Here is a 14,215-nt window from a genome sequence, read left to right on the forward strand (position 1 = left end):
CATAGCCACAGTCCAGCCCCAGGAACCTGCTAATCTGCATTCTCTCCCCGTCTTTCTCTCATTTTGGCACTTCAAGGATGCTGTCTATCTACATGGAATTCTACAGTAGGTAACCTTTCGGGATTTGCTTTTTCACTTAGCAATATTCCCACAAAATCGAGTCAAATTGCTGCACGTACGAGTAGTTCGTGACTTTTCGTTGCCGCGTAGTATTCCTCTCTGTGGATGTACCACCGCCTGCTTAACCATCCACCTGCAGGTGCACTCTGGGCTGTTCCCAGTTTCTGGCTATTACAAATGAAACTGTTGTAAGCATTGATGCCCAGGCTTTGTGTGGACATACATTTCATTTCTCTGGGATAAATGCCCCAGAAAGCAAAGGCTGGGTCATATGGTAATTGCACGTTTGGTCTCGTAAGAACTTTGGTAAGTCTTCCAGAGGGTCTGTGCCACCAGGCACATTTTAATTCCCACCAGCAATGAATGAGAGATCCCGTTTCTCTGCATCCTCACCAGCATTTGTGGTTGTCACTGTTTTGTTTTGTTTTTTAACTTTAGCCATTCTGGTAGGCGTACAGTGATGTGCCATTGTGGCTTTAATTTGCATTTCCCTAATGGCTAATGATGTTGAACATTAATGATTTTGGGTTGCCATCTGTGTATCCTCTTTGGGGAAATGTCTGTCTTTTGCCCATTTTCTAACTGGATTTTTCAATGCCAAGTTTTGAAAGCTCTTTACATGTTTTAGGTATAATTCCTTTGCAGATATGCCCGCCAGTCTGCAGCTTGTCTTTTATTCCTCTTAACACGGTCTTTTGCAGAGAAGAACTTTTTCACTTGATGAAGTTCTGTTTTCCTATATTTCCTTTTATGGAACGTGTTTTTGGTATCAAGTTTAAGAACTCTTGACCTAGCCATAGATTCTGAAGTTTTTCTCCTATATTTTATAAAAGGTTTGTAGTTTTACAGTTTACATTTAAGTCCGTGATCCATTTTAATTTATTTTTTGTATAAGGAATGAAATTGTCCAGTTGTTCTGGCACCATTTTTTTTTTTTTTTTTTGAGACAGAGTCTCAACAGTGCAATAGTACAGCCTCTCCCTGGTGCACCTTCCTGGGCTGCGCTTGGCCTCGTGGGAGCCTCACACTCATCTTCCATTCCCACCATCCCGCGCCACAGGCTTCCAAGCCAACAGCTTCCTAGGGGTAGCGTAACCACTTCCAAAATGGCATGAGGTCAAATCTCTGTCATTAACACATACCTACGTATCTCCAAGCAGTTTACTTCTCCCATCAAACCCTGACTGATACCTCCCATCATACCCCTGGGGTGTGATGACTACGATGCTCTCAGGTGTGACTTAGCTTTGCAGCAGGCAAAGGTGCCATTCTAGGGTTAGTTCATTCGAGAGAGGTGCTGGTGTCAGTAGCAATATCACTGTAGCAAGGTGGTCAGGATAAAACTGGTCAATTCCAGGGCTCTGATACAACAGTCCATCCCAGGCAGTCTCTCTCCCCAGCCAGGTGGGACCCCAGGCCCAGAAGCCAGGGTTACACTTGTCATGTGTCTCCCTCCTGAGGACCTGGGTCCAGCCCCCAGCCCCATGTGAAGATGGCAAACGTTCAACAGGGCTGTGCTGATGGAAAACCATTTTGAAGAGAACAAATTATCTGTTTCCAAGAGAAAAATAAAGCCATGCCCTAGCTTATGCCATAAAGAATTTTCAGATGGATTAAAGAGACTTTAAAATCATTGAAATATAGGAGAACTTTTCATTTATTGCTGGGCAAGAAAGCCCTTTGTAAGTGTAAGAAAACTTTGGTAGCTGGGTAGAATGATACAGGTTTTTTTTTTGTTTTTTTTTTTTTTGGTGGCCATCTGGCTATACACTACAGATGTTTTAATTTTGTCAAGGCTTTGACCCAGTCTCCAAACATTTATGCTAGAAAAGTAACAGAGATGCACAAAACATTCTGGACACAGACAGTGATCAAAGCATTATTTATAATAGTAAAAAGTTACCAGCATTATAAATGTCCTCCATGAGAACATCTGCTTTCAAATAATGCTTCCAAGAAAATTTAACTGTTCAAAGACACAAGGGAATATATCTGGTGAAAGAGGGTGGTTTAACCCACACTCAGATTTCTTCTTCCTCCCGAGATCTCACTAAAATAATCATAAATGAATAAAAAAAGATGTAGGGCCCATGGGGACAAGGTGATCAGCAGAGGCTCACAAGAGATTACAACAAATTTTTGAAAGCAGGAAAACAAATAGATAAGGTGATTTGGCAGGGCAGAAAAAGCTCCAGCCAGAAGGCTGGCAGGTTCTCTGGGCAGCACCCTGGGAAAATTCCAAGTGTGCCCAAGGCTGGAATGGGGATGGAGGGAAAAACTAGAAGACGGGTTAAACGCCTATATTGGGAGATGTCTACTTCCAGACAAAATAAAGTAACAGGGACCAGATCTAGCCTCCCTGCCAAAATGACCAAAAAATAAACTAGACAAAATTTATGGAACAACAATTTCCAACATTGGAAAACAGCAGCACAGGACGGCAATCCCTGAGAGGGGAAAAAGTGAGGTGAATCCTGGGAGAGTCCAGCAGGCTGTTCTGGGCTGGGTTGCGACCCTTCGCCACTCCACAGTGTTCATATGTGGGGGCCCTAACCCTCAGGACCTCAGAATGTGACTGCATTTGGAGATGGGGGGGGTCTTTAAAGGGGTGACTAAGTTAAAATGGGGCTGTTAAGGTGGGCCCCAGTCCAATCTGACGGCTGTCCTGAGAGAAAGAGGAAAGTTGGACACACAGAGGGACATAGAGGAAAGGCCACGTGGGGACACAGCAAGACAGTGGCCGTCTGCAAGCCCAGAGGGGAGGCCTCACAAGAAGCCAACCCTGCCAACACCTTGATCTCAAAACTCTGGCCTCCAGAGCTACGAGAAAATAAATGTCTGTTGTTTAAGCCCCCCAGCCTGTGGCATTTTGTTATGACAGCCTGAGCAAACCAATACAGGGGCCAAGCTGGCTGGAGTTCACAGGGAAGAGCGGTCAGAAAGAAGGGAGAAGCTCCAGAGATGCGCAGAGCATCCTCCTCGAGTCTTTAGCTCGGCACTGAGCAGTGTGCGCATGCGAGAAAACTGCCTAGGTCTGGGAAAGAACCACCAGAAATGAACACAGGGGCTTACACAGGACCGGGAGCAGGGCGCTAACATCCGTGTCAGAAAACCTCACAACACACTGGGCATTGGGAAGGACACAGAGGTGGCCACAGGGGCCCTTGACTATAGGTCACTGTGTTCTTGCAGAACAACACTTAAAAGTTGAAAGGGTCAAACTGCATCTCAAAACAAAGCTCAAAAACATTTAAAGAGACAACTACAACAAAACCCAGCACTCAACAGAGTGAAATTCACAGCACCAGACGTCCAATCAAACATAACCAAGCCATGCAAGGCAGAAGAAAACTGTGACATCCACATCTCCCATGGTCTCAGAGATCAAGCTAGGTCACGCAGACCCCTGTACATATGTATCAAGCAGGGCTTGTGGTCACCACCATTCCCATGACATGTGTCATCCCCATGATGTAAAATTCCATTCAGGCCGCAGGGATGCCCAGGGCTTGCTTTCTCCCCCCACAACCTTGCCCAGAAGGGGCACGGTCTCCCGGTGAATGGGGACCCCCGAACGCCACTTTGCTCCAGCATTTCCACATGGTGGCAGTATTGGCCCAGAAGCAGAACTCTGGCAGGTGGCCACTTGAACACAAATGGCCCCTGTCAGCCGCTGTTGCAACAACATTTAACCCTTTTGACGGAAAACCCTGGGGGGTCTAACACCCTCACTTCACAGGGCAGCCAGGATTCCGGACAACTAGTCTCTAGATCCTAACGGTCTATGAGTGGAGTCTAGGATTCTAGAATTCCATAAAGCTGTGATTTTTTTTTTTTCCTCAAATTCTATTTTCTTACAGTTCCAAGACTCTCCATCTATGGCTCTCCTACCTGGAGAATCATAAGATTCCAAGCTCAGAGGGTTCTGCTTATTCATTTGATCTGGGTCCTATGATTTCTATGATCAGGTGATTCCAGCATTTCATGAACATTTCACGTGATTGACCACGATTTACCACGTAGGGAGTGAGTCAGAAGCCAATGGCTCTGCTTCTGTGACTCTTGGATTTGGATTTTTTTTTTTTTTTTTTCATGCAGAGATCCAAAATTCTCCCACACATCACCAGGTCACCTCCAAAGAGAGCAGATTCAGGAATAAAGCAACTGAAGATGAGAATGAGATTGTACATGCCTGCTATGTGGCTGTGGCTGTGCCCCAAAGGAAGAGATGAGGGCTTGGAGTGGGGGGGGGGCGGGGGGGCAGGGTTGGAAGGTGGGAGGGGTCGACTAAGAAAGACACACCTGTTGGAATCCAGACTTGTCTCCAGAGCAACCAAGAGTCGCCACGTGAGCTCAAGAGTTGCCCACCTGAGAACACATCCATAGTTTCGGTTTATGAATGGGTGTTCACTCAGTAAGTCTTTGTTGGCAACCTCTTAGGTGACACCGGAGGCACAGACTGGGCATAGGACAACTCTGAGTTGACAGATATTCTTGAAAGGAAGACAGTGTCAGGGGCAGGGAAGGATTCCTGGAAGCTGGGTTCCAGAGGCCGGGGTCTACCTCACCGGCCCCTCAGTCTTTCCACTTTGCCCTCAGTCTAGTTTCTCCATACAGGAGGGAGCTAACCTAAGTTTCTGAATGCTTCCATCGGATCAAATCTGATAAAAGGCCAAAATGGAATTCTAAGGGGGTAGGTAGTTTGAAGAGGTGACCACTGGAGGAGACAGCCCACCCACAGGGAGGGGAGATATCTTAAGACAGACAATTTGTTCACAAGCCCCCAACCTCTGCAAATACTCTGTCCAGGTCTGGGTCTGGGTGGCTTGAAGCCCACATCCTTCCCATCACCCCTCACGGCCCAGGCTCATGGGTTCTGGACTTGCTCATCACCAGGGACTCCCTTCCACTCTGGTTCACTCCTGGCCTCACCTTTGAAGATCCTGAGCTCCGGGGACATGGTGGGGTTCTCAGAGCCTGAGGGAACCCAGCTGGCTGACCTCTCACACCTCCCTGGGCATCCCACAGGCCACAGCTCAGAAAGCCAAGCACATACCAAGGGCAGGCACGTGTCAGCTCACCCCCCCTCCTCTGCCCTCAAAGACTTGCGTGCACACCATCTCCATCCTGGCACGGTCTCCCACCCAGGGCCTGCAGAAGGACTGGCCTTCTGAATTCGAAATCCTACAACAGGTCTTTGGGTCCTGGAGGGACTTGCTCTTGTGGGAAACACATAGTCCACAAAGAGCACGAGTCTCACAGAGACAAGAACCCAATCCTGTTCTGCCGCAGGGAAGCTGGGGATGGTGGCATCGCCTCACTTGGCCTACTCTGGCATTTCACCAGAACGTGGTGAAGTCTGCTTCCCTCTGGCACACAGCGGCCACCCAAAGCCCCAGTGGTGGTTGCCGCTGTCACTCCGCTCTGAGGGCCTTGAAGAAGCCATCTCATCCAACAACACACCTTTACCATAAGAACCTTCCAGAAAACCAAAGGAAGGTAGAAATTTGACAAGGGATCTAGATGGGAGAGGTGGAGAGACTTTTAAAGTATTAAGACAACTACAAACTGAGAAAGAAAGATATGGACCAACAGCAAGAAGCAGATGAACACGTAACCAGATCAGAGGATGGGGAGAAACACTGAGACCACCCAGTGGGGTGATGTGCGGCCACGAGGGCAGTGACCGGGGAGGCAGAGGGGCCGAGGTGGCTGGCGTGCATGGCAGGGCAGGCAGAGCAGCAGCCCTCGGCTGGTACCTGCCCTGAACAGGGGCCAGACTGCAAGTGAAAGGGCCTGGTCTGAACAAATGCCTGGTAGCAACTAGGAACGGCCATGCAGCCCGCTGGAAATAGAGCCGCAGACACACAAACCACAGAGCAGCCTCCCACGGGAAGACAGCAGCCCCGAGCTGGAGGCGGTGCTTGCAAAGGCCCTGCCAGGACACACCCATATCACCGATGCCCATGGAGACAGATGTGCTGATGGCACCACGGAAGTAATACTTCACACAGTCCCTGAGCTGACTGACACCAACAAAGGTGGCCACATCATTTTCCTTGAGTTAGTTCTGCTGCAGGGCTGGTCGATTTGGAGCTGAAGTTCCCAAACTGTGTTCCAAAGCACCCTGGGGTGCCCGAGGAATTTGCAGGCCAGACACCTAACTGGCTAAAGGTAGCTGAGTTTCAGCTTGGATGGTACTATATTCTTTCAAAGATATCATACCTTTATGAAGCTGGGTTTGGGGGCCATTGCTCCTAGGATCAAAAGCAAGTACAGGTGACACTTGGGATTTTGACTGCCAACCTCCCCATAGTCAAAAAGCCAAGCATAACTTTTGACTCCCCCCAAATTTTTTTTTTTTTTGAGACAGAGTCTCGCTCTGTTGCCCGGGCTAGAGTGAGTGCCGTGGCATCAGTCTAGCTCACAGCAACCTCAAACTCCTGGGCTTAAGCGATCCTACTGCCTCAGCCTCCCGAGTAGCTGGGACTACAGGCATGCGCCACCATGCCCGGCTAATTTTTTTTTGTATATATATATTTTAGTTGTCCATATAATTTCTTTCTATTTTTAGTAGAGACGGGGTCTCGCTCTTGCTCAGGCTGGTCTCGAACTCCTGACCTCGAGCGATCCACCCGCCTCGGCCTCCCAGAGTGCTAGGATTACAGGCGTGAGCCACCGCGCCCGGCCTTCCCCCAAAACTTAACTACTAATAGCCTACTGTTGACTGGAAGCCTTGCTGATAACATAAACAGTTAACACATTTTTGTATGTTATATGTATTATATATTATCTTCTTATAATAAAGTAAGCTAGAGAAAAGAAAATGTTATTAAGAAAATCATTAGGAAGAGAAAATACATTTCCTATTCCTTAAGCAGAAGTGGATCATCATAAAGGTCTTCCTCCTCCCCGTCCTCACACTGAGCAGCCAGAAGAGGAGGAGGAAGAGGAAGGCTTGGTCCTGTGGTCTCAGGTGCGGCAGAGGCGGAAGAAGATCCCCATGTAAGTGGACCCGTGAAGTTCAAACCCATGTTATCTGAAGGTCAGCTGCACTGCGTGGACATCAACATGGAACAAGAAGTGGGGGTGTCCCGAGGGCACGTAACTGCAGTCATTTGAGAATGAAATAAAAATGTTATTTATTTCTTTGAACTGACGTGAATTTTTTCCCAAATAGCTACCAAATATTATAAGTTCTTTGGACCTAATTACTTAACAAACAAAGCCCTTAGGTATTTCTTTTAGCCCTTAGGAGCTAGGGAGAAAAATTACAGGAAGTTTTGAGCTTAAAGGATCCCATCCGGTGTGGAGACAGTGTCCGGAGAGTGACCTCCCACATGGAGGGTCAGGGAAGCTTCTAGAAGGAACTAAGCACTCAGTGGGTCCAGGGTGTGAGGGTGGAGGGAGCTCTTCCTCCTCTGACCCGAGACCCCCACCCTGTCCTGCTGGCTGTCCCCTCTGGTATCCCTCAGCCACGAAGATCCCCGGGCCCCAAACTCTCACCTGCCCAACTCCCTTCCCTGAATTCCTCCAACTTCTTTTTTGCTCAAAGGAGGGAAGAGAAAGAAACACAAGATAAATCTGTTAGTGTCTGAAATCCTGGCTCACCCCACTCATAATAGGGACTTGGACCCGCCATAGAAGGGGAGCTCACTGCCTCGCAAGGCAAACTGTCCATCAGAGACGCATTCTCCCATCCTGCCGCCCTCCTGCCCTCACCCCAAGTAGGGGTCTTCCAAAGGTCCCAGGGCGGGAGGTGCCTTCTCTCCCCTGGGGGCCTGTTCTGGAAGGGACTTGCCCCCAGGGCCCTCCAGCGGGCCGAAAATGATCCTTCGCCAGGACCATCCCCAAATGGGGAGTTTTGTTCCATCACACCCGGGGCTGATCCCTCAAGGCTCAGCTCCAAAGCCACCCCTGTGTCAGCTTCTCCTATGCTCCCTCCCCTGGTGCTGGCTTCTGAGGTCTCACCCACCTGCCTGTCCCGCTGGGTGGGAATATGGGTCTGTGGGAAGATCCCCGGGGACACAGCCAGGGCTCAGTCACCTTGCAGCGTCCACCCCGTGCACACCAAGCACGTGCCCCGTGCTGGTCCCTGTGCCCAGGGCCCAACTCCCCGCCCCCAACTGCCGTGGTCTGTTGGGGACACTGACCACGGCAGGTCGGTCTGGGACAGCCCCTCCGTGTAACGGCAGAGGGCGCTCCCGGGGAGGCCCCTGACCCTCGGCAGCTGCGCGGGACAGCGAGGGACCCGCAGCACCGCAGGTGAAGACGCTCGGGTCGGCCGGGCTCTATCCTGAACGCGGGTCGCGGAACTCCCAGCGTCAAGTTAAGGAGGGAAGGAACCCCGGGCGCTCGGGTGCGATAGAAATCTCCCTCTCCCGCGCGGGGGTGGCTCCAGCCCCCAGCTCCAGGGCTGCCAGCTCGGCCGGGACGGGGCGCCACCTCGCCCTGTGCCATCGGACCCCAGGGGCTCAGAGCGGACTCGGGAGATGGAGTGCGCAGGACTGTCCCCCGCACGTCGCGGTGGGCGTCGGCGGCCTCGGTGTGAGCCTGCCCCGTCCGCGGACGGCCGCAGCCCCTGTCTCCTTACCCGTCTGGGGGTGCCACCCTCACCCTGCCTCCTCTCTGCTCTCCGTTTCATCCCCCCGGCCCGCGCCGGGCGTCCCGGGGCCAAGGATCTCACACGGATCGCAGGGGACCTGGGCGGTCCCCCACACGGCACGCGAGTGCGGAAAGAGCTGGTCCGGAGGCCCCAAGCCCAGCTCCGCCACCCGGCCCGCCCGGGCCCTGCATCCCCGTCCCGAAGGCGCGCTGTGACCCCCTCGGCCTTCAGGGAAAGGGAGCCCTCGCCCGGGAGCCGGCGCGGGGCAGGGGCGGGGGCAGGACCCGGGAGACGGCGCCCACCTGCCCCGGTCGTGGCACCGCCGAGGCCTGTCCTGCCGGTGGGCACCGCCGCCCTCCTTTGTGTGTGTGGAGCCAGCAGCCTGGGGGGGTCTAATCCCGGGGCCCAGAGCTGGGGAGGCGGAGGCTGGGAGAGCCCAGGTTCCCCCCAGTAATGCGATAATTGGGTGGGATTTTCGCTGAGAGAGGGAAAGTCCAGAGGACCAGCCAGCTCCCTCCCCTCCCTCCCCACCCCTGCTTCATTCCAGAAGTCTTCCCTCCTTCCCTGGGAGGGTAGGGGGTGTGGAGGGGCTCGGAGCAGGGGTGGGCAGGCTGGGCATGCGCAGACAGAACTGGATCCCAAGGAAAGGGAGCTTTCCTTCTAAGAGAATGGCTGTCACTCCTCATTCAGGCAGGGGCTCCCCAGGTGACCCCTGGGGACGGCGTCCCCAGCCCCACGGGCTCCCTTTGCAGATGGGGAAACCAAGGCACGGCAGTGGGATGCGGGCTGCCTCCTGTTCTCCAGCCAGCACTAACCCCAAGTGGACGTCCTAGCCCTCCCCTCCCCGGAGAGGCTGCACACAAGTGGCCACAGCCCCGGCCCCCCGGCCTCTCCCGTGCCCCCCCCCCCCACATTCTGCAGGGCACACAATGGGGAGTGGACGGTCCACAGAAGAGACATCATTTCCTAGCCTGCAGTTGTTGTTGCTAGCTCTCGGAAGCTCCCCAGAGCCTGTCCCTGAATTCCACAACGGTGACAAGAATTCCTACCTAAGCTTACCTCACGGTGTTGCTGCGGAGGGGACGGCTGCCGGTGGGGAGGGTGCTTCTTAAAAGTTCCTGTTATCAGGTGCCCCAGGGGGAAGCTGGGGACGCGTCTCCTCCCCAAATTACAAAATTCCCCAGGTGTCTCCCTGGGCTACAAAGGAATATGCAAATGGCTGAGAGCTAGGGAATTGGTCAGTCACCGTGTGTGACCTTGGATAAGTCACTTTCCCTCTCTGGTCTTCCCTTCCCAGCAGGAAAATCATATGCCTTACCTAAAATGTCAGAATTTCCTCCAGCAGGACAGGCTAGGCAGCCCTGGGCAGACGCGGAGATCGGGGGTCCCCGCACCGCCCCCGCGGCTTCAGGGGCGTCCACTGTCTTCTTCCCTAGTGCGGCGTGGGGGAGAAAGTAGAGGGTTAACCCCTGCGTCATGGATAGAGCCCCACTCGTTCCCAGCGGTAACCTGCAGCCTCTGTCCCCAGGGCAGGCCGCGCCCACCCCGGCTCCTCTCTGTCCGCCAGTCTCTCGGGCAGCCCTGGACCCAACCGAGAGGGTTCGGCCGGAGGGACCCGCCTCGGACAGAAGTCCCCCCTGCCATGGACTGGGTGATGGATAGTCCAGCCATCTCGAGGGCAAGAGTCAGAGCGCGCGACAGAGCAGGAACAGGAGCGAGAGGGGGACTTCGAGTCCCACCAGGAGCGCAGAGCGCGCGGGGCTCCAAACCCAGGAGTCCCGAGGGGCGCAGCCCGGGAGCTCCGAGAGGGCGCCTTCAGACCGCGCAGCCCTGGGTCCCCCACAGCCGCACAGCTGCCTGCAGGTCTGGCGCGGCGCCGCGCACACCTGGACACCCACGCCCCCGACAGACCTCGCGCACCCGCGCACCCTTAAGCGCACGAGCACCCTGCACACACCCGCACACCCTCGCGCACCCACAGCCGCAGGAGGGGCCAAAGCCGCCGCCGCTCCAGCTCCCAGGGCCCCGCCCGCCCCCGCCTGCCCCGCCCGGGCCCGGGCCCCGGCGGGCGCCCCCCGCGGCGCTGCCCCGCCCCCGCCGCCCAGCACAGCCCTGGGCCTCGGCCCGCCGCCCGGCCGCCGGCCCACCTGGCGCAGCGCCGCCCTCGGAGGCCGCGCACACCCGCGCACACCCGCGCACCCGCGCACCCCGCGCACCCCGCGCACCCAGCGGCCACAGGAGGGCCCAGCGCCGCCGCCGCGCCAGCTCCCAGGGCCCGGCCCGCCCCGGCGCTCACGCTCTCCGGGTGGACTCCCGGCCCTCCGCGCTCTCCCGCCCGGCGATGGCCCCGCTCGGATACTTCTTATTCCTCTGCAGCCTGAGGCAGGCGCTGGGCAGCTACCCGATCTGGTGGTGAGTGAGCCTACCCGCGGTCGCCCCTGCCCCTGTGCGCCGCCCCACCACCACCGCCCAGCCAACAGACGTCCCCTCCGGCATCGACCCCGCAGTGGCCCGGAGCTCGCGTCCGGCGCCTTCCGCTCGGCGTGCCGCAGGCGGCTGGTTTTCCTGGACGGCTACTTGCGACCTGTTCGGGCCTCGGCCGGGGCGCGAGTGGCAGAGCTTCCGGGGAAATTGATTCCCGGGCCTGGGTTTGGGCGGGGGTGGGGTGACGGTGAAGGTCTCAGCTGCCCCCGGCGTCGGACAGGGCGAGCAGTGGGCTGTGGACAGGCGCGAAGGGGGTCGGCCCGCACTAATGCCAAGGACACAGGCAGCTCGAGGCCGAGGGACAGGCGAGAGTGGAGGACAAGCTGGAGGGAGATTCACCGGAGACTTTCCTTAAGGACCATATCTTACACACACACACACACACACACACACACGCTTTAAAACAAAGTCGGTGAGACAAGACCGAACAGCTCGGAGTAGCGCAGTTACGTAAAGACAGCTGGGACCGGGCGGGGAGTGGCGGAGAGCCGGCGGCAGGGCGCACTGGGGCCAGCTCCCGGCCCTGCACGCCTCCCCGCCGCAGTGAGGGCGCGGGGGTGCCCAGGGGCCCCCCTCTGCAAGCCCCCTGCCTGGATCTGCCTGGCAAGGAGGGGCTGCTCTAGAGAGAGGTAAGGTCAGAGTTAGGCAAGGGGTTTGAGGGCTCCTGAGCGAGGGGCTCTGGGACCCGCGTCCGAGAGACGCGGCACGCTGCGGTGAGACCCTCCTCACTCTGGCAAGCAAGTTCCGCTAAGCAGGAGGAAGAGTTCCCAAGGGCCTCGCGCCTCCACCGGCCAGAGCCTGGGGAAGGGAGAGTCAGGGTGACCCTTCCTCGAGGGTGCGTGGCTCTGCGGAGCCCCCACAGGAAGGAGTCTCCCCAGCCCCGACCTGAGGGCGCGCCGAGGTGTCCGAGGTTAGATGAACGCAAGCTGGAGGAAAGTGGGCGCCGAGAGGCCGGGGCGCACCGCCTCTGGTGGAGACCCGCAGTTGGAGAGAAGCCTCCCGACAAGCATGCACACTCCCCCCGCCCCAGGAACCGTCTCCGACGGCTTGCCTGGAATTATAATAATTACGCCGAGGGGAAGGGGGGAGACAGAGCGAGCCGAAGTACATCTAATCCGATAATAATTTTTCTCTTCGAGATGGTTCAGGAGCGGGGGCTGCCGGGGTAGGGGCGCAGCCGGGCGGGTCGGGGCGGGTCGCGGAGCCTGGGAGAGGCGGGGAGGCGTCGGGGACCGAGTGCTCCGGTTCCCCGGCGGCACCCGCAAGGCGCAGGGTGGCCTACCTGAGCGCCAGCGGGGGCAGCGAGCCCCGGGGCGCGGGGGACCCTGACGCGCGTCCCGCGGGCCGCAGGGAGCCGGGGGCAGCGCGTCCGAGGGAGCACCGAGGGCTGCCAGCTCCGCCAGGCTTCTAATTAGAACCCGCCGCCGCCGCATTCCTGGGCGCAAAAGGAAGCGCCTTCGCCCCCGCGCTCCGCCCTTAAAGGTCACCAGCTTCCTGGCTGCCCGGAGCCCCGGGACCTTTGTCCTTTTGCCCCTGAGGGTCCACCCGCGAGGCGTGTGTACCGCGCTTTCACCTGGACCACAGGTGTTCCATCCTGAATGGACCCCGGGACAGCCTCGGGTACCACCGGGCGTCCCCAGGTGAAGAGGGAAGAAGAGTCCCGCCTCCCTCGACCCCTTCCCGTCAAGAGTCCCCGCAGCCCTGTGGCCTGGGGAGAAGGGGAACCGCACCTAATGCTGACGGGGTGGGTGTGGCAAAGACCACCCTCCACCCGTCCACACCCCACTTTGCTCTGTGGGCTTCTCACACTTAGGGATTCTCTGCGCCGCTAGGTCGGGAGCCGGTGCTCTGCAGACCAGGGGGCTTCCCTCCGGCCTCCTTGATGCCCTTTCTGCCCTCCGCAGACTGGACGGGAGGAGGGGTGTGCTGTCCCCATGGCACAGGCAGGTTAAAGGGGAAGGAGACTGTCACAGAGCCCCCTGGCTTGCCACGTTACACAGCTGGGAAGGGGAAACTTTCTCTCTCCCCACACAGCTTCTGCCTGGCAGAGCTGGGGGCGTCTCCCCCTTTCTCCTGCTCCTCCCTGCCTGGGCCGCCCCCCCCCCCCATTAAGCATCACCCTGTGGGGGGAAGAGAAGGACCTTGGCCCCGGCGGGGTGGGCTCCCTCCGGGGCGCACAGCAGGCCTGTGGGAGGGGGTCTCTTTATAGCTTCTCACCCTCATCCTCAGCCTCCCTAATTGGCCGGTTTGTTCCACCCTCCTTCTCTGTAAAGCAAAGCCGATTGCCCTGTCCCCAAACACATCCCTTGCATAAGAAAGTGAAAGTGGAGACAGGCAACCTCCTCACCTGGAGAAACAAAACCAGGAAACAGCCCAAATTGGGAGTCGAGTCATTAGGCTTTTGAAGTGGGCCTTGGTGGGAGGGTGGAAGGTGTTGCCTCGGCAGCTGGCGGCCCTGCCCGCCACAGCAGCACCCTGTGGGAACGGCCGCCCGGAGGTGTCTTTAACCCACCCTGCCTGCCAGTGCTCCCAGCGGCAGAGAGACACCGGCCTGAGATCAGAAGGGTCCATGGCCACACAGACCTCTGGGAGGGTCTGTTCTGGGCTCCTCCTGTGACAGAGGGAGCTGGGCATGGGGCCGGGAGGGGCAACCGGACCAAGGCCTGGGTACTTGACCAGCCACGGGGCCACGGCCCCCACCCCTGCAGTCCCCTTGTCCCAGCTGAGTTCTGGTAGGATTAGAATTGATGGAAGAGCCGTGAGAACAGAGGACCAGGCCCCTGGCTGAAAGGAGTCCCACGTCTCATGAGACAGTGCTCCCCACGGGCACCAAGCACTCCCTCCTCCTTCCCGGGGTCGGGTTGATGGCATCTTGGAATCTCCCCAGTGCCCTAGCCAGGCCCTAGAGGTCAGCCTGTGTTTCCCCCTCCCCATGGCCCAAGCCAACTGCAGGGCCTGGCGCGACGGAGGCCACCACCACCTCGCAGCCCAGGGCAAGCTCCCGCA

The 14,215-nt window shown here is 57.0% G+C and overlaps 1 protein-coding gene across 1 annotated transcript in view; it reads left to right on the top strand.

The window, feature by feature from the left end:
- The first annotated feature begins 11,066 nt into the window (after positions 1-11,066).
- WNT3A (Wnt family member 3A) overlaps positions 11,067-14,215 on the top strand; it is a 38,265-nt gene continuing 35,116 nt past the window's right edge. Inside the window, exon 1 of the mRNA XM_069467478.1 lies at positions 11,067-11,137. Within this exon, the coding sequence (XP_069323579.1) occupies positions 11,067-11,137 (71 nt within the window). The remainder of the gene's footprint in view (positions 11,138-14,215) is intronic.

The sequence above is a fragment of the Eulemur rufifrons genome, chromosome 4 (genome assembly GCF_041146395.1).
Source record: "Eulemur rufifrons isolate Redbay chromosome 4, OSU_ERuf_1, whole genome shotgun sequence".
In the NCBI taxonomy this organism is placed as follows: Eukaryota; Metazoa; Chordata; class Mammalia; order Primates; family Lemuridae; genus Eulemur; species Eulemur rufifrons.